Source organism: Cinclus cinclus, chromosome 6 (assembly GCF_963662255.1).
Source record: "Cinclus cinclus chromosome 6, bCinCin1.1, whole genome shotgun sequence".
Classification (NCBI taxonomy): domain Eukaryota; kingdom Metazoa; phylum Chordata; class Aves; order Passeriformes; family Cinclidae; genus Cinclus; species Cinclus cinclus.
In genome coordinates this window covers 9,340,486-9,362,537 of record NC_085051.1, presented here as the reverse complement: position 1 = coordinate 9,362,537, position 22,052 = coordinate 9,340,486, and the positions used below count along the sequence as shown (strand labels likewise).

At 54.8% G+C, this 22,052-nt stretch overlaps 4 protein-coding genes across 6 annotated transcripts; 1 reads left to right on the top strand and 3 right to left on the bottom strand.

Annotated features, from left to right (window-relative positions):
* Positions 1–469: 469 nt before the first annotated feature.
* On the bottom strand, positions 470–2,430 carry LOC134045111 (pepsin A-like). Its single transcript, XM_062494715.1, has 9 exons — positions 2,375–2,430; positions 2,138–2,282; positions 1,837–1,954; positions 1,606–1,724; positions 1,324–1,523; positions 1,086–1,202; positions 874–1,012; positions 707–799; positions 470–619 (listed from the first exon to the last, which is right to left on the bottom strand). The coding sequence occupies exons 1-9, from the start codon at positions 2,428–2,430 to the stop codon at positions 470–472; spliced, it is 1,137 nt and encodes a 378-aa protein (XP_062350699.1).
* Positions 2,431–6,042: 3,612 nt separating this feature from the next.
* Positions 6,043–9,566, top strand: VPS37C (VPS37C subunit of ESCRT-I). Of its 3 annotated transcripts, none has more exons than XM_062495283.1 (6): positions 6,043–6,107; positions 6,404–6,500; positions 7,144–7,248; positions 7,318–7,489; positions 7,722–7,804; positions 8,045–9,566. In XM_062495283.1, exons 3-6 carry the CDS (start codon positions 7,156–7,158, stop codon positions 8,762–8,764), a joined length of 1,068 nt encoding a protein of 355 aa, XP_062351267.1. In that variant the 5' UTR covers positions 6,043–6,107; positions 6,404–6,500; positions 7,144–7,155; the 3' UTR covers positions 8,765–9,566. The 3 variants fall into 3 exon arrangements, with proteins under 3 accessions (XP_062351267.1, XP_062351266.1, XP_062351265.1); XM_062495282.1 differs by having other exon boundaries at positions 6,404–6,533; XM_062495281.1 differs by having other exon boundaries at positions 6,404–7,248.
* A 611-nt stretch (positions 9,567–10,177) lies between these two features.
* On the bottom strand, positions 10,178–14,490 carry CD5 (CD5 molecule). Its single transcript, XM_062494714.1, has 10 exons — positions 14,445–14,490; positions 13,867–13,905; positions 13,315–13,605; positions 13,172–13,234; positions 12,753–13,052; positions 11,421–11,708; positions 11,114–11,245; positions 10,691–10,744; positions 10,342–10,446; positions 10,178–10,263 (listed from the first exon to the last, which is right to left on the bottom strand). Exons 1-10 carry the CDS (start codon positions 14,488–14,490, stop codon positions 10,178–10,180), a joined length of 1,404 nt encoding a protein of 467 aa, XP_062350698.1.
* A 2,697-nt stretch (positions 14,491–17,187) lies between these two features.
* CD6 (CD6 molecule) lies at positions 17,188–20,919 on the bottom strand. The gene is made up of 12 exons (XM_062495480.1): positions 20,865–20,919; positions 19,636–19,686; positions 19,238–19,546; positions 18,870–19,169; positions 18,714–18,782; positions 18,479–18,616; positions 18,259–18,381; positions 18,078–18,173; positions 17,856–17,987; positions 17,664–17,780; positions 17,364–17,519; positions 17,188–17,297 (listed from the first exon to the last, which is right to left on the bottom strand). The coding sequence occupies exons 1-12, from the start codon at positions 20,917–20,919 to the stop codon at positions 17,188–17,190; spliced, it is 1,656 nt and encodes a 551-aa protein (XP_062351464.1).
* Between the last annotated feature and the right edge of the window lie 1,133 nt (positions 20,920–22,052).

Here is a 22,052-nt window from a genome sequence, read left to right as displayed (position 1 = left end):
CTGCCACCAATAAAGTCACTCTGGTATTTATTCCCTGGCCCCTCATCCCTGCATCTGCTAGCACATGGAGCCCTGGGGCTTGTCCTCTGTGAATTTTGGGATGAGTGGCTTTCCAGGATGATGAGGGCAGTGCTTGAGGTGTTCATCCTCCTCACCCTGAGTGGGGTTTGGGGACAGGAGGGACATTTCCTGCCCCAAATTCCCAAGGCTGTGAGCTCCTCAGGGATGAGCAGAGCCACATCCAGGCTCCCATCCTTGGGGCACAAGGACATCCTTGTTGGGTGCAGCTGAGGGTGGCACTATGGACATGCCACATTCCCAGGGATGTAGTGGCCTTTCCCAGAGAGACACGGCAGGCACAGGGGGGCTTCTCCACACCTTTATTCTCCTCGGTGGTGGCAGGAGTGCCAGAAAAGGGACAAGCCCTGCCAGCCACCAAGTTGGGAACACCTAGGATTCCCATCCCAGCTCAGGGCAGCTGGGACAGCCCCACCTTGTTGTTGGCCCTGTCGAAGATGACATAATATTCCCGGATAAAGACATCCCCCAGGATCCAGAGCTCGCCTTCCTCTGTGGGCACATCCATGCCTTGCAATCCCACAGTGCAGTACCCATTACTCTGCTCCAAGGACATGGAATGGGGTGGTCACCAGCTGTTGGATCTGTCCCCGTATCCCCACAAACCCATTCCCATTGGGATGCTCACCCTTATCACGTAGGCTCTGGGCGGCACTGGGAATTCTTTGCCGTGGATGTGGAAGATGAGGGTGGGAAGGTTACTGACAGCCTCACAGCTGATCTGGGGAGGACATGGCAGGTTAGCGGCCATTCCAGCTGGGATCAAATGTCCTAGAGAGCATCCTGAGGCCTCACCTCACCACTGGAGGTGGCACCAAGGAGACTCATGAGGGTCCGGAAGGCCCGGATAGGAACAGCCAACAGAGTGGTTCCTGTATCCACGATGGCCTGGCATCCCGAGGAGCAGGCCACTGGAGCCCCGTTGACAGAGACACTGGGGAGAGGGATTCAGGGTGAGCCTGGACTCCCCATAACACCAGCTGGAGGGCAGGGAATACTGGGAATACCTCTCCATGGTGATCTGCCAGTAGGTTTCAGCAGACAGCGGGATCCAGGAGATGCCTTTGGTGGTGTAGTAGGGATCAATAGCACCGAAGAGGACAAAGCTCCCACCTTGGCTATCCCTGGAAAGGGGGATCCATCCAAGGTGGTTCCCAGCCCATCAATGCCCCCATTCCCACTGGAAAACAGGGTCAGTTGTGAGGGAAAAAGGAGAAATCCTCAGCAGCTTTGGCTGGGATTTACCTGCTCAAGTAAACAGAGAAAAGATGCCTATCCACAAGGTTTTCCATCATCATGTTGTCAAAGACAGGGGTGGCTCCGGAGGAGGCAATGCTTGGGAATGCCAATCCCAGGATGCCGTCAAAGGGAGTGTAGTAGAAGAAATCCCCTGGCTCTGTCTCAGCCAGCCCAAAAATCTGGTTGTGGACATTGATGCTGGCAACCTGGGAGAAAGGAGACAAGTGTGGGTTGGGCATGATCCCATGGGATCCCACGGGATGCGGGGCTTGGAGCGCCTGGCCGTACGTTAATGGTGTCGTATCCCAAGACTCCAGTCATGCTTCCCGTGCCATAGGCGATGAACAGAGTGTCATTGGTGCTGAGGAACGTGGAGGATTCCGCAGGATTGAAGCGGTTGTGATTCCCTGTGGGGGTGGGAAGGATGGAGATTGCCTGGGATTTGTCCCTTGGGAAAGACTTGGCAGAGCCATGCAGGACTCCCAAAGGACACATTCCAGCCTCCTTCCAGACACCTACTGCAGGCTGGGCTGGAGCAGAAGACAGAGGGAACCCAGAGGTTGGAGGAGCCAGTGTCAAAGACCACGGTGAATTCCTGGGCTGGGGTCCCAATGGAGATGGTGCCAAAGTATTCATCCTGTTTGAATGGGATTGGGAAGGGGTTAATGGGACAGGGAAAGGAAAACAGATAAGGGGCTAATGGGATGAGTTAAAGGGATGGGGAAGGGACTAGTGGGATGGATAACAGGCCAGTGGGATGGGGAAGGGGCCAGTGCCCCCCTGTGTTCCCTGATCCCAGTTCCAAATCCCAGCCCCTCACATCCATGTAGTTCGCCAGGGGCTCCACAGCGATGCCCGGGAAATATTTGGCAGCCAGGTTGTAGGGATGCTGCTCCAGGTAACTCTCCAGCAACCCCTGCTCCTGCAGCCTCTGCCGCAGGGACTTCATCTTCCTCAGCGGCACCCTGTGGACAGGGACCAGGATGAATCACTGGGGTGCGCCACCAGGATCACCCTGCATTGCACATCCCTATTTTGGGGACCCCTCAGGGCTCACCTGGTCTGGAAGCCCTGGGCCAGGCCCACCAGGGCGAGGAGCAGGAGCAGCTTCATGGTGGGAGCTCGTGGAAAATGTGCCTCCGATCCCAGCCCCGCTCCTTATATCCAGGCTCCAGTGTTTGGCCGGAGGCCCCGATAAGAAAGGCAAACTGCTCCTGGGATAGTTATCAAAATGTCCTTAAGGAAGGGGGGGGGGGGGGGGGGGGGGGGGCAAATGTCAAGCTGGGGGATCCCCATATTCCTGGGGGGATTCAGGCCATGGATATGTTGGGATGGGTGGGAAGCACTCCTGGTTATTTTGTGGGAGCTGGTGGGAATGCAGGGCTGTTTGTTCCCTGAACCTTCTAATTCCTTCCTGGAGGGTTTGAGCCAGATGCTTCCAGGAATGGGGCAGCCACAGCTTCCCTGGGAATTCCATTCCCAGGAATGCCTCACCACCCTTTTAAGAAAGAATTTCTTCCCAATATTCTACCTAACTCTGTCCTCTGTTGGAAGGAAGCCGTTCCCCTTTGTTCTGTCACTCCATGTCCTTTTCCAAACTCTCTCCAGCTCTCCTGGAGCTCTGTAAAGCACTGGAAGGGGCTCCAAGATTTCTCCAGGTCCTTCTCCTTCTCCTCTTGCCAAGGCTCCAGGAAGGATTTTCAGGCTGCCAGGTCCAGATTTTCCGTTCTGGAAATCAGCCAGGACTTTCTCCTTTCCAGTCCCCTATAACACATCCCATCTTCCTTTTTTTTCCCCTCAAGGATAATCCGATGCTCCATCCCTTTTGTCCAAACATCACCCATCCAGGTTCTTCTTAATTTCACTCCCCCAGTGCAACCTAGCATTGTATCCTCGGATTCTTCTATCATTCTGAGCTGGGATGGGGCTGATTCCAAGGAAAGAATGCCAGCCTTAGGGAGCCTTTGATCTCCTCCAGGACAAGGTGACCGTTCCAGAACCCATGGATCCAGCACGTGGTGCCATGACCAAAGTCAAGGTGCCCAATCCCTCTCCAGTGACCTTCATCCAGAGGCATCTGGAGCTTGGCTTTCTCTCAGCTTGTCCCAGTTTTCCCCCAGTTCAGTGACTTTGGATGTGGGAATGGAGTGACAGGACAAGGAGAATGTATCCAAACTGGAAAACGTGATATTGGGAAGAAACCTGTGAGGCTGGTGAGGCCCTGGAATGGATTTTCCAGAGAATCTGTGGCTGCCTCATCCCTGGAAGTGTCCCAAGCCAGGATGGAGAAACCAACCTGTAATGTGTCCCTGTAGATTTTGGAGTCACCAAGTTTTCCTCCTTTTTTGGCCAAAATACTAGAGAAAACAAAAATATGAAGCTTCCCCAGAGCAATTCACCCATTTAATTCCCAGAACTGCCATCCCCAGGGATCAGGATTCCTGTTTTTTCAGTGAAAAAAAATAAACATAATTTGCTCAGTTATGGGAAGTTTTAGGGCAAGCTTATTGTGCTGCTGGTAAATCCCATCAAAGTAGAACAATGGATCCAAAAGGGATGGATTTTTGGATGGATGATATCCACAGAAGGAAGAAACTCTGGAATTCAGGACTGGGGGGGAAAAATGGGAATTGCTATTTAGCATTAATTAAATCCAGAATAAAATCTGGGAGGATGGAAAAATAACCCCTTTTAGGGAGTGAAATGGCTTCCTAGGAGAGAAATCCTGGTTTTTCCTAAACTTGGTTGGGGAAATGAAGGGCATGAAATGCTGCATCCTGGAATAATCCATCCCGGTGCTGGGAGTTCACTGGATGGGAGCAGGCGGCCTCTGTGCCACAGCTTTCCTTGGCACCAGAGGGCACCACAGCATGGGGAGATCCCAAAAACCCCCAGCTGGAAAGATGGATCTGAAAGCTTTTCCTCCTGGTTGATGCAGCTGGGGCTGGGTGAGGATTCCTAGGCAATAAAACCCTTCCAAAATGTAAGCTTTTACTGGGAAAATTCAGATTTTTTCATGTCATTTTGATGTGGAAACTCCCCTTGAGATGAATTTAACTTCCACAGGAATTGCCCTCTGGATCAAACAGGGATTTTTAAGGCTTTTGAGCCTTAAAACTTGTTCTGACAAAAAAACTTTTCCTTAATTTTATCTCTGCAGGCTCCCCCCAAAAAATCCCCTTATGGAGACAGAGATTTTCTTGGAAATGGATTAATGAAGTCAACTTTTCCAGGCCCTGTTCCCAGTTTTACTTGTCCCTTCCCTAAAGGCTTTTATCACCAGGGTGCTTTATCAGAGCTGTCAGATGAAAGGAGGGAAATCTGACGGTCCCGAGGTGTCAGATTTCCGGGATTGGATTAAAAATATTTAATTAACTTATCAAGGAAGCCCAGGGATGTTGGCTGATCCTTGTGGGAATGGAATTCTGCGGAACAGGACCTCAGGGTGCTCAGGTCAACTTTTCCTACCTGCTGTGGGTAATTTTGGCTGGGATTAAGATGCAATCCAAGGGAAAAAAACATGTGGAACCATCTTTTGTGGAAATTAAGGATATTCAGAAGTAGCTAATGGAAATATCCTTCCAAAACGTCCTGTTTATCCCAAGTTTATTTCTGGATAACACTTTTAAATGGGTATTTTTCCATTTCTTACGTGCAAACCCAAACACAATTTTCCCTCTCCTCAAACCTTATGTTTTAATATAAAATGCTAATTAAACATTTCCCAGCTTTTCCAGGTCTACGAAAACTGCTCCAAAAGAAGCCTGGAAAATGTTTTTTCCCCTTTGGAAAGTCAAGTCCCATTTCTTTCCCATGGCACTGGGGTTTTGACCCGGTTATCAGCCACGCTGGGAACAAATTGTCCTTTATTTATCCGGAATTATTTGGGATCATATGACTCCAATTTGTTACACAACAGCTCTCAGGTGACGGGATCAGAGGTGCCTTTCCCAGATCCCAGCACTTCTGGAATAGCTGTGTGACCTTGCCTAGACTTCCAAAGTCTCATGAAGAAGCAGAAATCATGGAGCTCTTCCCCTGCCTCATCCTTGCTTGGCTTTTGGGAATGTGGAGTTACAGATGGAAAAGTGGAGCATTTTCCCAATGTACTTTGGAAAAGTTGGATTTGTGAAGTGGGTGATGGGACTGGAGCTTTCTCAGGAATATTCCTGTGTCATGCGAGGAGGTGCTAACCAGGTTATTTCAGAGGAATTTGCTTTGATCTCTTGGATCCAGCGGGAAGAACCTGACATTTTATGAATTTCTGGGATATTGCCTTGGTCTGTATGTGCTTCCTAAAGCACTTCCAACCTGGCCTTGGACACTTCCAGGTATGGAGAAACTGCAGCTTCTCTGGGCATCTTGCTTTGCCACCCTCACAGGAAGGATACGTTCCTAATATCCAACTTAAACCCGCCCTGTGGCCACGCGGAGCTTTCCCTATCGCTCCACGCCCTTCTCCAAAACCTCTCTCCAGCTCTCCCAGAGCCCCTTGCACCCCGAAAACATGAAGGATATAATTCCTAGAGCAGCTACAGCTCAGGGAGAGCCCCGCGGGTAGGCAAAGAGCGATTATTGATTAAAAAATTCCATTAAATTGATATGCCCTCCCGCCCCCCCCAACATGGCGGCGCTGGGAGGAACCACCCCCCTTCACGCAAAGCGGGGGGGGGGGGGGGGGGGGCGTGTGCGCGCGCGCCTCCCGCTCCGTGCGTTGTGGTCACGCCGACTTCCGGTATATACCGGAAGCCGGAAGCTGCGGCGAGCGGAGGGTCTTTGGTGGCACTTTGGTGAGTCCGGGAGAGGGTCGGGAATGAGAATGACGGGGGGATAGCGGGGATAATGGGGCTGCTTCCGCTACGGTACTCGCTGCAGCCCCTGAGGTGGGCAGTCCTGTGCTTTCACCTTCCTGAACGCCTATGGATGCTTCTCTGAGCCCACCCCGAGCTTTCCCACTCCCACCATTCCGCCTTTCCCTCTTAAACTTCATGAAACTTAGCTAATACCCCCCTAAAAGACACAAATCTGATGATTTCTGTCCCACAGCTGCAGCGCGGGACTTAATTCCCAGCTTTTCCCTCGACAGGTTTATCTGGATCGTGGATTGGGCAACCCTGAGCATAAGCGTGGCTGTTGCGGCATTCCCGGTGTGATATCCTTGGGATGTTCTACCTGGATGAGAGGTAGAAGACCTGGGAGCGAATAGGACAGTGCAGGTGTGCTGTGTTTCCTTGGTTTTTAGGACATTCCCACATTATTCCATCCCACTTCTTGGGATTTACACCAGACTTGGGATACTTGCTAAACATATCAGACAGCTGGGAATACTTGGGACAAATCATGGATATGGTGCAGGAAGTCCATAATTTCCCTGATCCCTTTGTTATTTCACTGAATTCCATGGCAGGAAGGTGGAATTAGATGATCCCTGAGGTCCTTCGCAGCCCTGTGGGCATGGTGGGATAAGGCCAGATCCCAGTTTCCATGGTAGAATGAGAACCTGGGATGGGATGGAGTCTGGAATGCGGTGAATTCTGGACTGGGATGGAGACATCCAGCTGGAATTTGCAAGTTAGGGCTGTGGGTGGATTTTTCATTGACAAAACACTCTGGGACACACAGAATTCCATCCAAATAGGCTTGGGAAAGGGGGAAAAAGTCTTTTCCCAAGCAGGAGTTAGTGGTAATGTTGTTTCTCCCTCTCAGTTAATGGAACCCAGCACAGCTGCTCCAAGGATTTTAACAAGCCTGGATTTCAGTTGGAAACCTATTCCCAGTTGGATTTGGGAACTGGTTTGCCTCTTTTTTTTTTTTTTTGTGTCCCAGAAATCTGGGAGGATGGATACACTGAGGAACCGGACAGTGGAGGAGCTCCGGGAGCTGCAGGAGGATTCCCAGGAGATTGAGCGCTTGGCTTTGGAATCCCAGGAGGTTTGTGGCAGGAGGTGGCTCTGGGGTGTCCTTGTCCCCTTCCTGTGCTCACCATCCTGAATTCCACAGGTTCAGGAGCTCCAGCTGGAAAGGGAGATGGCCCTGGCTGCCAACCGGAGCTTGGCCGAGCAGAACCTGAAATTCCAGGTGCCGCTGGAGACGGGACGCAGCGACCTTTCCAAGAAATACCAGGAGCTGCAGGAGCTGGCTGGGAGGTGCAGGGAGCAGAAGGAAAAGCTGGGTGAGTACTGGCATCTTCCCTCAGGAAGGATTATGTTTCCTGGAAAACTGTTATCTCTCTTTTTTTCTAGCAGCCAGAGAGATTGAGGATGTTATTCCTCTTGGATTTCTCTCCTTCCATCAGTAGTTCCCAAGCCTGTTCCTGTGGCCTCTTTGCTGGCTTTTCCCTGGTTTCGGTTCTGTGATAGTGATTTTTCCTTCTTGTTGTTTTTTTTCCCTCTTTATTTTCTCAGAGAAATTCTCAGCAGCACTGCAGCCTCAGACTTTGCTGGATCTCCTCCAGGTGGAAAGCCAGAAGATTGAAGAGGAATCTGAGGTGAGTTTAGGGCTTAAATCCATTTGGAATTCCAGTAATTCATCCTCAAAGACTTGCAAATAAACCCAATCCCTAAAATCATCTTTGGGGTCTGCTGGGTTTTCTCCAAAGAACTGGATCTATCCTTGTTTTTGTGTGGATGCTGCTCCTTGGGATGTGGCTGAGAGAGAACTAAATCAGGATTAGGGAAGAGGAGCAGAGGGATGCAGGCATGAGCCTGAGGCTGTTGCTCTCTTCCAGAAAATGGCTGAGAAATTCCTGGAGGGCGAGGTGACCCTGGAGACATTCCTGGAGCAGTTTTCTGGGATGAGGAAGTTGTCCCACCTGCGCCGGGTCCGAGTGGAAAAGCTGCAGGAGATCGTGAGGAAGTCGGAGGGATCCCAGGAGCGCATCAGGGACTCTCGGCCTCCTGTTCCTCCTCCTCCTCCTCACGTTCCCACAGATCCACCAAAACCCTTCCCATCAGGATCTCAGGCATTCCCTCTACCCTACAGCCCAGCTCCAACCCTTCCACCCGGCCCCACTGCCCACGGAGCACTGCCTCCTGCCCCTTTCCCGGGATCTCCAGTCACTGTGGGACATGTGGCTTCCTCCCAGCCCAGCTCCCAGTCCACCTTTCCCTATCCACTTCCTCCAGCTGCCGGATATCCAGCAGCTTCCACAGCTGACTCTGCACCGGGGTATCCCAGATCCACCTCAGGAGGCTTTTCCTGGTCTCCATCCCGTGGATCACCACAGCCCTTGCCCTATCCTGCTCCCCATCCCTCTCCTCCCCCAGCCAGACCAGGATACTCTCCCTACATCCCACCTGGAGCAGGGAGACCGCAGTGTCCATACCCCACTCAGCCCCCTCTTCCGAATTTCCCAATCCCAACTCAGGCTCCCTATCCCGGGGCTCCCCCACCCTTTGGATACCCCCCGCCTCCAAACCCTCAGCGTCCTACCTGGCCTGGATACTAGTCCAGGACTTCTGGGGAGCATCCTGTGCTGATTCCTCCTTTTTCTGGGGACTGAGGAAGAGGAGGGATCCCAGAGTGTTGCTCCTGGATCCGTTGGTGCAAAGGAATTAGACGGGATAAGAATTGGGCTCTGGAGATCGGAGCGAGAGGCGGAGCCAGACCGGCAGAAATCCAGAGAGGAGAAACCTCCAGGGAAACCATGGAGCACCTTGCAGTGCCTAGAGGGGCTCCAAAAGAACTGGACAAGGAATTGGAGTGATGGGATAATGGGGAATGGCTTCACACTGTTAAAGGGTGGGTTTAGATGAGGATTTTGGGAAGAAATTCTTCCCTGTGATGGTGATGACACCCTTGAGCGATGGAATTCCCAGGGAGGTCATGGCTGCTCCATCCCTGGAAATGTCTGAGGCCAGTTTGGACAGGGCTTGGAGCAACCTGGGCTAGTGGAAAGGGATTGGAAGTGGCTGATCCCTAAGATCCCTTTCCACCCAAACCATTCCAGGGCTGTCAGTGGGAGATGGTGATTCCCACCCAGGCCTGGGCAACCTCCAGTATCCCCAACCTCCCGTGTGGTTTTTTGGGCTACTCACATCCCCCTTCTCAGGAAACACTTGGAAACGGAGGGAATGACAAATGATGGAAATGGGATTTGCTTTGCTCAGCACTTTATCCTTCAAATCCTGCCTGTATCCCTTTAAGTTATTTATAAGGAATGATTACTAATGGACTAGGAAGAGGGGTTGATGGAAGCAATTCCATCCCTGGGATTAATTAGAGTAATAAAACTGGATGAATTAATTGCACTCTGGAGTCATGGCTGTGGTTACTTTGGGAAACAACAGAATGTCTGGATAAGGATTGATCCCTTTATCCCTTCTTGGCATCCAGCTTCCTTTGGATCCCATCACAGATCTCTCACTGCCTCCCAGGACCATCTTCAAGCCTGTTTCAATTCCTACATTTCTGGGGTTTCTCTGGGATAAAAACTAGGGAAAAAGGTGTTTCCCTACCCCACTTTTCACTCCTGACCAGGAGCTTGGAATAACGCTGAGATAATGGAATGAAGAGGACAAGATGTAACTAGTACAAAACCCTAATTTTATTACAGTTGTTGGTTATTTAATATCTCAGACTCATTCTCAGTATTCTCACCCTTGCATCCCTATCCTTTATCCATCATCCCAACTCTATCCTGGTTTTGTCTAAACTGGTGATCCTACTCTTTCAAAGGCCTCCTTGCACCCCAGTACCTCTTAAATTCCTATAAATAGCTTTAAAAAAAACCCAAAAAAACAGAAGCCTCCTTTTCTCCTGTGAGGAGGCTGGGAAGTGCTCCTGGCAGGGTGCTGGAAATGCTGGGATGCTCCCAAAGCTGAGGTGAGAGGTGGGATCAGCTCCTTTGGGAAGTAGGGAATCAAAGCCTGCGGGCAGAGTGCAGGTCATAGTCACTGTCCGAGGAGTTATCCGGAGGGTTGGAACGCCGGCACGCTGCTTCCAGAGCTGTGGAGGACATGGATGCAGCTCACTGGATGCACATCCATTGGAAAGGAACGGGAAGGAGCTGCTTCCAGTACTTACCTGGATAAGCAGAGAGCTGGGAGCTCTTTTGGGGAGGCTGAGCGTAGTCGTTGTCCCCTCCCTGTCCCCGAAGCCTTGGCGCGGTGCTGGAGCGGTGGAAAGACACTGGGAAAGACAATGGGGTTGGAATTTTGGGGCTGGAACAGCAGCTTGGAGGGAACAAACCCACCCCGGGAAGGGACTGAAGTAAAACTGGTCCCTACTTCAGACCCACATCTCCTGGATGAGGTATATCCCCAAAGGAAGCAAGATCCAGGGCCCTTGAGCCAGGATCCAGGGGGCAACATCCCAAATCCATCCCCAGAAACTCCAAATCCCATTCCCAGCTCCTCAGGGAGCTGCTGCTCACCTGTCTGGTTGAGTCCTGTGGGGCCGATCCACTGGCGCTGCTTCTTCTTGGAGACTGAAAGAGAGGGGGAATTGTATCTCCAAGGCTCTTCCCGATGCTCCCTCCAGCTGCTTCCCCCCTGCCAGCCCCATATGTCATCCCGAATATTGCCCCCCTTCCCAATAATCCCCCCCTCAGAATCCTCCACCTGCTCTTTTGTGTCTGCTTGGAGCTTAATCCCTCTTCCCGCTCCCACAATCCATGTGGGACAGACTTGAGGACAATGGGAAAGGGGGGATCTGTCAGGCTGAGCAGCCAAATCCTCCCCCCCTCAAGGAGTTTAGGGAAGCATCCATGGAGCTGCCAGCCCTGACCCAGCAGGTTGGGGTGGTGGACAGGGAGAAGGAACAAAAGAAGGATGAGGATCCCAAGGTTGTCCCCTACTTCTCTTCATCAGCTTCCGATAGGCAGGAGGGCCACAGATCAGGGAAAGGATGAGGAAAAGAAGCAGGGCCAAGCAGATGCTCACGACGGTTCCAGCAGATGTTCCAGTGGGAAGCGGCTTTGAGTTCTGGCCTGGGAAGAGCATGGATGTCACCAGATGTGCCCAGCTGGAGGTTGGTGCTGGGATGTGAGTATCCATTACCCTGCCAGGAGCCCAAATCCCACATGGATTTGGTCCCCCTATCCCTGCCCGTTCCATAGGTGTGGGAATTCCAGCTCCCAACACCTCACGGATCACATGGCTTACACACGACTCTGGTCCGGGAACAGCTCTGGATATTCCCAAGCTTGGGCTGGCAGAGGTGCAGGGGACCAACCCCACAAGTGACTCCTGTTGAGGGAGGCTCCCGGATTTCCATGCTGGAAGTGAGATTCCCACAGCCTAGCTCCCGGCAGATCTGCCGGCCACGCCTGTCTCGCTGCACTGCTCCAGAGTCACACAGGTCCCGCCACTGTCCCTCGTGGAATACCTGGATGTCCCCTTCACACGGAGTGGGGCCGGCTGCCAGCCTCCGCAGGGCCCGTGGCTGGGAATCTGTGGGAGAGAGGAGCAGATCCATAGGGAGAGGAGTTGGATCCACAGGGAAGGGTGAGACCCATGGGGAGGCGTGATATCCACAAGGAGAGGGAGCAGATCCATGGAATGACAAGGGTCAGATCCATAGAGTGGGGTCAGAGCCACAAGGAGAAGGGAGTCATACATGGAGATGGGTCAGACCTGTGGGAAGAAGAGCCAGATCCACAGGGAAAGAGGAGTTGGACCCGCAGGCAGACAGGGATGATATCCACAGGGATACCCCTGGCACATGCTCCTCCTTCTCCCAGCACCAGCTCCTGGTACAGGGGTTCTCCCAGCATCTCCCCTTGTGCCACAAGGACTGAGCCAAACCAGAGACAGGCATGGAGGAGCTTTGAACTCTTCCCACAGGAAATGCAGCACGGAATCCAGTTCTGCCAGCTGTCACAGCCCATTGAACCCTCAAATCCCATGGGATTCCAATCTGGGGCAGATGGCAGGACCCACAAAGAACCTGTTCTGAGCTTCATGGCTTGGCTGTCTGTTTCATGGAACTGGCACCAAGCTGATTTCCAGAGAAACGCTCATGGAAAAGGACAGGGAGATGCTCACAGCAAGGGAAAGATGTTCGTGGCAGGGAAGATGACCATGGAAAAACAGGAAGATGCCTGTGGCAGGGAAGATATTCAGAGACATACCCGAGGTGGGGAGTTGATCAGATCAGGGAGATGCCCAAGGCATGGAAGTTGCTCAGGGAGCTGCCCTCAGCAGGATGCCCACAGCCTGGTCCCTACCAGTGTTCCCCACCCCCAGTTGGAATTTGGGATGCTGCCATGGCCACTCTGCCTCCCTGGCTCATCCTCCTCGGAACTGCCACGCTCGGCACTGCCGAAAACTGAGATTTCCTGTTTTGCCTTCGCACCCGGAGAGGAAGAGTGGGAGTGGGTGGATGGGGCCCATGGGGCAGGCTGGGATGGGGCTAATTCCCTGCTCCAGCCCCAAAATCCCACTGGGGTATCCCACCAGAGCAGGAAATCATGGATGCTCCAGGACCAGTCTCACCTGAGCAAGTGATGAAGGTGGGTGCTTTCCCTCGGGAGCTGGTCCTGTTGAAGCAGTCCAGCAGGGAATGGCTCACACAAGAATCCACTGCCTCCCACTTCACTGGCAGGTGGATCCCTGGATCCGGCTCACCGTGGCTGTTCCCAGCAGTGCCACAGCGCAATTCCTGGCAGATGAGGGTGACCAGGTGTGCCTGGATGTGCGGGATGCTCGCCACGGTCCCCCACAGCCCCTGCTTGTGCAGCTCCAAGAAGCCAGAGCAGCTGAAATTCCCATCCACGAGCCGCAGCCTGGGGGGTCCTGGAAAGGGATTGGTGATGGAAGAGGAAGAGTTATGGATGGGAATGGGATTTTTTTCTATAATTTAGTGGGAAGTTCTCAAATTTGAGGCTATGGATTCCTTGGGATGAGGTGCTTACCTATGGGCTCCAGGGTGGTGGACAGGGGTGCCGGTGTGGGCTTGGGTGTGGTTTTCACTGGCTCTGGAATGAGAAGAGAGAGGCCACATGAGCACGCATGATCCCTAGGGATTGAGGTGGTTGGGCTGGGTGTTCAGGCTCACCTCCACAGGCAACAAGGGCATGCTCCGTGCAGTTTTCCAGCTCCCAGTAGCATCCCAGTGAGTTTTGTGACTGGATGCACCTCCTGGGCTGACTCTGTGGCCCTTTCCCACCAGGAATTACGAGCTCCAAGGGCTCAGAGATCACGGGGCCGCACTCCAGCCGCTGGCAGATCCAACCCAGGTCATCCATGTTCACACTCTCCCAGCAAATTTGTCTCCATTGGTTTTCCCAGTTCACCTCCAGTATCCCAGTGCAGCGGCAGCCACCTCTGGTAAGTCTCAGGATGGATTCTGTGGGAAAACACCAGGAAAACACCACCATCTGGGGCTTTCCTTCTCTTTCCAGTGGGTTTTCACCCTGGGAACGATGGAAAAGCCCTTGGTGGGGGTCTTGGGAAGCAGCTCAAGGAATGGGAGCATGAAAGGGTCAGGGGAATGTGGGGGCCTGAGCTGGGACCCCGTGATGCCGCTTCCGGATGATGCAACTCCAGCACCCGCCATGCTCACGGAGATGTGGAGGCATTCCAAAAGGGCTGCTCCTCAAATTCTCACCTCCAGGGATCCAGGTGGCTCCTCCATGGTCAGGGATGGCTGTGAGAAAGAGCGGAAATGGGGTGTCAATCCTGCATCCCGCCCTGGGGACCCTGAGTTTGGGACAGCGGCTCACCTGCTCGGCCCGTTGATGGTTATTTTGGGGAAAAGGGGGATTTAGTGGGAAAATTGGGATTTTTGCAGGGGAAAGGTGATTTGCTGCCTCCTCATTCATCTGCTGGGGGATCTTTAGGGCTGAGAAAAGACAAGGGCCCTGCGAATTGCCACTCATTAGCCGTGTTCCTGGGTGGAATATTTGGGAATGGTGCCATGTGGACTGAGGGAAGGGTGGGAGCCAGCAAGGAATGAGGATGGGGGGAACACCTGGCTGCCCTCAACACCACTGGCTCAATCTTGGCACCCTGGGGACCCCCAGAGCCAGGTGGGTGGGGGTTTAGGGGGTCACCAGGGTGATTCCCACCCCAAGCCCCAAACTGTGGCTCACTCAAGGTGCCAATCCCACCTGGAGAGGGAAAAGCAATTCGGGTTCTGCCAAGAGATTTGAGTGGTGTGCCGAGGTCAGGGTGCCTGATACTCACCCCATGTTCCCAGCAGGAGGCACAGGATGGGCAGCCAGGTTGCCATGGGCTCCACTGGTGGGATGGGGGCACGGGAGGCTCCGGAGGCTCCGCCGCCTCCGCTGCCCGGCCCAGAGCAGGCAAGGGAGGGGGCCCAGGCAGGAACCGGCTGTTTTTCCTCCCTCTGTGGTTTTTTGACGTCACCTCTGGGCCCATTTGAAGACTCCGTTGCCTCCCTGGGTCCCACCAAGCACGAGAGGAAAGGGGTGAGAAACTTGTGGGGTTCAGCCCCCACCAAATCCCAGGGTCTCCACAGCTCTGAGAAAGGGAGGTAGTGAATATATCCAGTGCCAAGGGAGATTTGGGGGTCCCTGAACCCCCCAGGGCTGCAGAGGAGTTGATGCCCATCATGACATCCCCTAAAATCCTGTGATAACCCCCAGGAATGGGATGGGGGAAGGTTTTAACCAGGCGTATCCCGGGTTCTGGCATTCCAGGGACACCCTTCATCCCTGCAAGGGCACGTGGGGCACCATCGGTGCTGGAGCTGGGCAGGGCAGAGGCATTAATTGATTGTGCCCTAATTAATTGTTCTGAATCCAGGTCAAGCATGCTAATGAGGCAGCTGTTTTCCATTGACTCTGTGGTATTCCTGTTGAAAGGAGAGATGGATGGAGCTTCCCATTCCATCCTGCTCCACCATCCATGGATGCTTCAGTCCCCAGTTCTGGAGCAGGATCTCAGCATCTGGGTGCTCCCTGTAGCCATCACTTGTTCCCATCTGGGTTATCCCAGGGGTCCTGCTGATTCTGGTGGGAGCAGGCCCTGTTGGAATATCCCACATGAGGGTCCTGGTGCTGCCCTCCATCCACTTTGGGTTTGAAAATTCCCTAGAAAAGGGGTGCAATTCCCAGGACTGCTCCCACGGGACTCAGTGGAGGATCTGCAAGCTGCAATCCCTCAAAATCAACCTGAAATTTGGAATTCACCTCAAACATCCCAGGACACTGTCCCTCTAGGAAAGATCCTGTTATCCAGGGGAGTGTGACCCCCATGGATAATGGGGTGTCTTGGGTCCAGCCCTTCCCTCAGAGCTGTGACTGGCTCTGGAAGCCATGAGATCTCAGGGAGAGGATTTGGGCTCAGATTGAGCATCTGCCTTGCCTCGGGCACTGCGAGTCACCTCAGCATCCTGAGCATGCTGTGGCAGCTCGGGATGATTGGAATCCCTTCCCGGGGGGGAGTCTGGGGGTCGCTGGGAAGTGCTGACAACGCTGCCTGCCGTGAGGAGCCTTTTAAAAAGCAGGAGCTGCCTTTGGAGTGAGCGAGAAGGGGCTTGTCGGCTGTCGGCACGCTGCTGGGATCACAATGATGAGGAAAAGGGGGATTTTCCGGGCGGGAGCAGCTCGGATGAACGTCTGGCATTGATGTGGCTATGTGGAGATGGAGGTGACACCTTGCCTAGGTGACCATGGGCCGGGTTGTCACGTTCCAAAGGCACTGCTATCCCCAGGGAACGGGTGCCCCCAGGTTGTTTGGGATCCCCAGGGAATTGGTGTCCTCCAGAGCTTTGGTACCTTCCAGGGCTTTGTTATCCCTAGGAAATTGGTGCCTTCCCAGGAATCAGCACCCTCAGGACAATGCAACCTCTCTGGACACTGGGTTCCCACCCAGGACATTGATACCCCCTGGATTTTGGGACCTCCCCAGGGCATGAGGACTTCCTCCAATTCATCGATCCCCCCAGGCCTGTGCATGCCACAATCCCAGCGATTCCAACACCATCACCTCCCTCCCAGCTCCCCCCAGCACCGGGAGCCAGCAGCAGGGTTGGGGCACCCCCAGTGCCCACCCTGTGCCCGCTCCCCTCAGAGCCCTTGCCTCGCCCCGTGCCCTTTGTCGGGGTTTTGCTGCTATTTTGGGATTTCCTCCGTTGTTGCGGCTCCTTTGTGTGGGGCCTCTCGCTCAGCAAACAGCTGGAGGATGTGGGGGGGGGGGGGGGGGGTCACATTTTCCACTTGGGGTGCGGATGAACCCCAACCTCTTCCCCGGGCAGACAGAAATCCAACGGCGGGGCCAGAACGGGAGCAGCTGGCTTGGGATGGGCAGCGGGAAGTGGGGTGGTGGGAGGAGGCAGAGGGGTCCCAATCCCGGGGTAATGGGTGGGTGCTGTGCACCCTTCCAGCTGGGAGCACCCCCAAATTCCAAAGCTGGAATGGGGCTTGGCTGCAGGAAGCTGCTTCCTGCTGGGATAGAGATGGGTTGGAGGATGCTGAAGGACTTGGGGGATGTATCCCACCCCCATAGGGCACCATCCAGTGGGTTTGGGTTGGCACCTCAGTGACTTCCCTTCCAGCATCTCTGGAGCCTTTCTGGACAGGATTTATGGACAGCATGTTCCCGGGATGGGGACCATCCTAGAAGGGTGTAGGGAAGCTCTGGGGGGACACGTGGGATTTCTGTGTCCCCCCTTCCTGCAGTTTAATTTCTACCCCTGGTGCTATGGAGCTGAATCAGGGCCCTGCTACCCCCTTCCCTGCTCCTGTGGGCTGGGAGCAGGATGTTTGGCCATCTTTGCGTCACTTAGTGGACAAGTGGGAGCACTTGGTGGCCTGGTCTCACTGCAGGGTTGGTGACACCCCTATGGACAAGTGGCACGGTGGGAAAAGCTTTTAATGGCAGCGCAGAGGAGATGGCTGGACAATTCTGGAGGACATAGCCATAGAATTCCAGGAGATTTGGCCTCTGGAGCAGTGGGACAGGCTCAGTAGGCAGAGCCCTGGATGTCGTCATAGTCGCTGCCCTCGGAAGAGTTGGGATCCTCCACGTGTTCCCCTGAACAGGATGGATCTGACCAGCCGGCAGAAACAGAGCCTGTCAGGAGGATTTGGGAATTCCCTGAACTCCCTGTGTCCTCCACCTCCAGCACAGGATCCTCACCAGGATGTGAGGAAGGGTCTGCGGGGGCCTCCGTCTCCTGCACATTCTCATACCACTCCCCTGAGGAGGTGCTGGAGCTGCCATCAGGATCAGGATCTGCTGGAGCTGCAGGTACCCAGGGCTGGGAGGGCACTGGGGAGGGCACTTCCAGGGGAGCTGGGGGAACTGGGAGAACAGGGTCACTGACTGGCACTTTCCATCCCTGCTCCCACTCCATGTGGTCCTGTTTCCTCACTGAGGTTGAACCCACCCCTGTTCCCATCCTTGGGGTCTCTCCATCCCTGCTCCCACACTTCCCACCTGTGCCGTAGCCATGGCTGGTGGCTGCTGGTGGCCACTGAATGTCATGGGCAGGGGGGGAAATGCTGCCATTCCAATAGGGCTCCATAGATGAGGATGTGGATGAGTTGGAGGAGCTGCAGAGTGTGGGACCTGGCCTGGCTGGTGCTGTGGGAACAAGGATATCAAATGCTGGAACAAGGAAGATGGAAGAGGGGGTGGCCACCCTTCCTTCCATGGGATAGACCCCCCCTTGTGTCATACCATCCTCAGGGAAAGGCTCCATTCTGTCCTGGCTTGGTTTCAGAGGGAGAAAATCCCCCCTGGAATGGCAGCGCAGGGAGTCTGTGGGAAGGGGAGAGGAGTGGGAACATCCTGGGTGACAGGGATCCTGGGACAGGGTGTCAGGGATCCCAGAGGAAGTGGGATGCTCACTGTAGAAGGTGGACAGGGCGACGGGAGGCTTGCTGCTGAACTCATAATATTCCGAGTCAGAATCAGAATCCTTGAAAATGGCTGTGACCAGAGGGTCTGGGGGGGTGACAAGGGGATGTGGCATCTGTCACCAGCCAGGACCTCTGGCCCCACAGAGACTGGGGGGACTTGCCAGACCCACCTGATCCTTTGGGAAGGCTGTTGGGAGTCTCCCTGTAGTCATTGGGGATCCCACAGGGTGCCTGGGGCCTCTGGGAGCCGTAGGTCACCTGGACTGGAGTGGGTATTCCCAAGGAGGACATGGCTATGGGGACAAGGGAATGCACCCACTCCATGGCTGAGCTAAGCCCGCAAAGTAGGAATTGTGTCACAGTTCCGTTTTCAGATCCAGAATTCCTTACCTCTCCTCTTCCTCAGCCTTATCAGGGCGATGGAAAAGGCCAGCATGGAGAGCAGGAGCAGCACCGCCAGCACCAGGCACAGGACAAAGAGGAGACTGTCCCATGGTGGTGTCCCCAAGGTTGGGGTCCTCTCCTCAGCTGGGGCAGAGAACGGACACAGCTCATCCCACATAAATCTTTCCTCCTGGGAATTTTATGCTGATGCCAGGGAATGGCTGAGGGCTCAGGCACTCACCGTGCAGGACAGTGACATTCCTGACAGTCACCTCAGCCGTGGGTGTCGGTATCTCCAAACCCTGGGAGCCTGGAAAGGGCGAGAACAGAAATCAGATGCTTGGGAGAGGGCAGGACCCAGGCTGTGCCTCAAATCCCATCGGGAAGGATCTGGTACCATTGCAGATGACCCCGGCGGCCCAAGATTGGTAACACGGAGCAGATTTATTGAAGGTCCAGAGGCACTGCGCCAGCGAGGGCTGCAGGTTCCCACACAGGTACATCATCTTCCCGGGAAGTGTGTGTTCAAAGGAAGGCCGCTGGAGCACATCCCCACATCCCAGCGTCCGGCACAGCACCGTGGCCTCTGTCTCATACCAGGTGCTGTTACACACCGTGCTCCACGTGCCACGGAAAAACACCTCCACCCTGCCGGCACATCCATCCCGGCCTCCGGAGAGCCGCCACTCCTGGTGTTCTGTGGGAAGAGTGCAGAGATGAGGACGTGCCATCCGCATCCCCGGCTCCAGAATATTCCAAACCCACCTGAGCAAACCACGCCGGCATCCTCCTTGTGGCTGCAGTCGTGCTCCAACTCAGCCGGACATTCCCAGAGGTCCCCCTCGTGTCCCTGGCACCCCACCTCATCCCGGAGGATGGGGCCGTGTCCGCGGCCGAAGGCGGCGTTGCCATGGGCTCTCACGGCGTGGCCACACTGGAGTTGGCGGCACACGACGTCGGCGTCGGGAATGTCCCAGCCGTCGTCACACACTGTCCCCCACGTCCCCTCCTGCTCCAGCTCCACCCGACCCTCGCAGTGGCTCCGGCCTCCCGCCAGACGGAGCCTTCTGGGACCTGGGAAATGCACCGGGAAGGGTGACCTAGCATTGTCCCAGAATCCCAAAAAGTGGGTGTAAGGGTGTCCCTCACCCTCCCACACTCACTCGGTGTCACTGAGGTGTTCCCAGTTGGAGTATTGGGAGGTTCTGTCGTTCCTGCGGAGACTGTGGGGATAAAGAGCAGAGGAATGAAGGGGCTGAGTTCCCCAGGATTCCCAGTTTGGAGGGGTGCATCCCAAACCCATCAGAATGTGGCCAAGAGGATTCTCCCAGCTGTGAGTGGCACAGTGGGAATCCCCCCGGACTCTGGCAAAGTGGTCACGAAGCTGTTGCATCCCAGAAATCAATGCTTGTGTGCCCCAGGAATTGTGGTAAATCCTGGTGTGAGATCTGCTGGGAGAATTTGGCCTTAAATATGAGAATCCTGGGACACGACTCAGCAGTGGAAGAGCTGAAATTTGGGATGTCATCCTGCATCCGTGTTGTTCCCGCCTTCCGGTTCATCCCTGCAGACACAGAGGGGCTGGACCTGCCTGTACCTACCTGCCTACACCCATTCCAGAGCCACAGGTGAGTGGATGATTCAGTTATCCCTAACAATGCCCCATTTGGCTCCTCCAGGGGGGAGGATTCAGCCCCAGAAGTGAGGCATCCAGGGGGCTGCATGGGTGGGAATCCTGGGAAGAGACACCAGAGATGACGGGGTGTGGATTGGAGTTAAAATGTCCAAGGAAAAGGCCAGGGATGAGGGGAGAAGGTGGGAATGAGCTGCTTCAGGTGGGGACGGAGGTGTGAGAAGGGCGGAAATAGGGTGATGAGACCATTTCCTCGTTGATTTGAGGCCTCAAAGCAGCTCCTGGCAGACATTTTCGCAGCCAAACCATCCCAAATTCTGCCAGGGTTGAGGGAGGACAGGTAGCATCACATCCCAAAACCATCCAGGGGGTACATGAGAGACAGGATGGGCTTCAAGTCCTGAGTGTCACCCTGTTCCCTGTTCCCAAAAGGACTGTAGGTGCTCTGACAGCACCTTTCAGGGCTTAGGTCCTCTTTTAGGGGTTCCCAGGGTGCTTTTGGGGGGCTCCAGGGGGAGCTTAATGCTTAGGAGAATCCCCAAGCCTAAGGACACCCTTTGATGGGAACCCTTTCCTCCATCCCAGTGGGTTGAGGGGCAGCATCCTCCACCACTGACACCCTTGTTGGGGACCCCCCAGGACCTCCAGTTTTCCCCATCCCAGGGAGGCAGCAGGTCCCTGACCCCCAAATCTGTGGCTCCGCCACCCCAAGGTCCCAAGAGAGCGATGGCAAAGGCCAGGTTGGGGACAGCGACGTACCTTGTGCAGATGCCACAGCAGAAAGAGCCACCAAGAGCAGGCAGAGCCCCCCCATCCCATCAGTGGGGCAGCCTCATGGAATTCAGGGGTCTGGGATTCAGGGGGTCCCTCTCTCAGCAGTCTGGGGACGTGGCTTTGCTGTGTCCCTGCGCTCCAGCAGCTCCGGCAGGGAGAAATGAGACTGGCAGAGGGCAGGAAGCCGACTCTGCTGCAGGGGGTGGAGGAGGGTGATGGGGTGGCTCCATCCTGCCCCAGCGGGGAGGAAATGGTGTTTTGGGGACCCCAGAGACCCTCCAGGGCACAGGAGCCTCGTGGATCTGGTGCTGCCACCCCGGGGGACACAGATCTGGTGGAGCCATCGTGATCTGCTGCTCATTTTTGCATCCAGGTTGTGGATTTGTAGTGGTGGTATGGGTGGACTCGGGGTTTCCCAAGCTGTGGGACATCTGTGGGGTGATGAAGAGCCAGGAGTTCCCCTCTTCTCCCTGTTTTTTGGACTCAGTGTTACCTGCAGCTCCACTTCCTGAGCATCTTCCAGCACATGCAGGACCACACCAGGACCCTCCAGGAATATTAGGTGAGGGGTAAGGTGGGAATTCCTGTAGGTGGGAAGTGGGGTATGCCAGATGTTGATCCCCACTGTGGGTGATGGCGGGGATCCAGCTGAACAACTGGGGACCCAGGATGCTGTGAAGGGGGAACAGAACTCCAGTCACCCCCATCTCAGCAGGGTTTTGGAAAGTTTGGGGAAGCTGGGAGCAGGGTGATGGGGGTGGAGGATTTCCTGTTATTATCCAGGGTGTCTTCAGTTTGATAGGACTTACTGGGAAGCTAGAAGAGTGGGAATCCCCATGGCACCCCTAAATAAAGGGAGGTGCTATGGGGACATTTGGGAATGTCAGGGACCAGCCATGGCAAGGACATGCAGTACCAGGGTGGTGTTGGGGTTGGAAAGGTGGAGGAGGAGGATGGCAGGAGAGGGAGGTAGGAGATCCCTTACCCCAAGGTGACCCCAGCTGGACCACATCCAGGCCCAGCCCTGGATCCAGTCCCGTGACCAGCTCCCACGTGGAGCCAAGGTCAAGGACATGTGCCCATTCCCAGGCGCCTGGCACTGCCACGGGGGCAGGGTGGGACACAGTGGCAGGATCAGAGGAGATGGCACAGAGGGGAATCACAGGGAGTTTT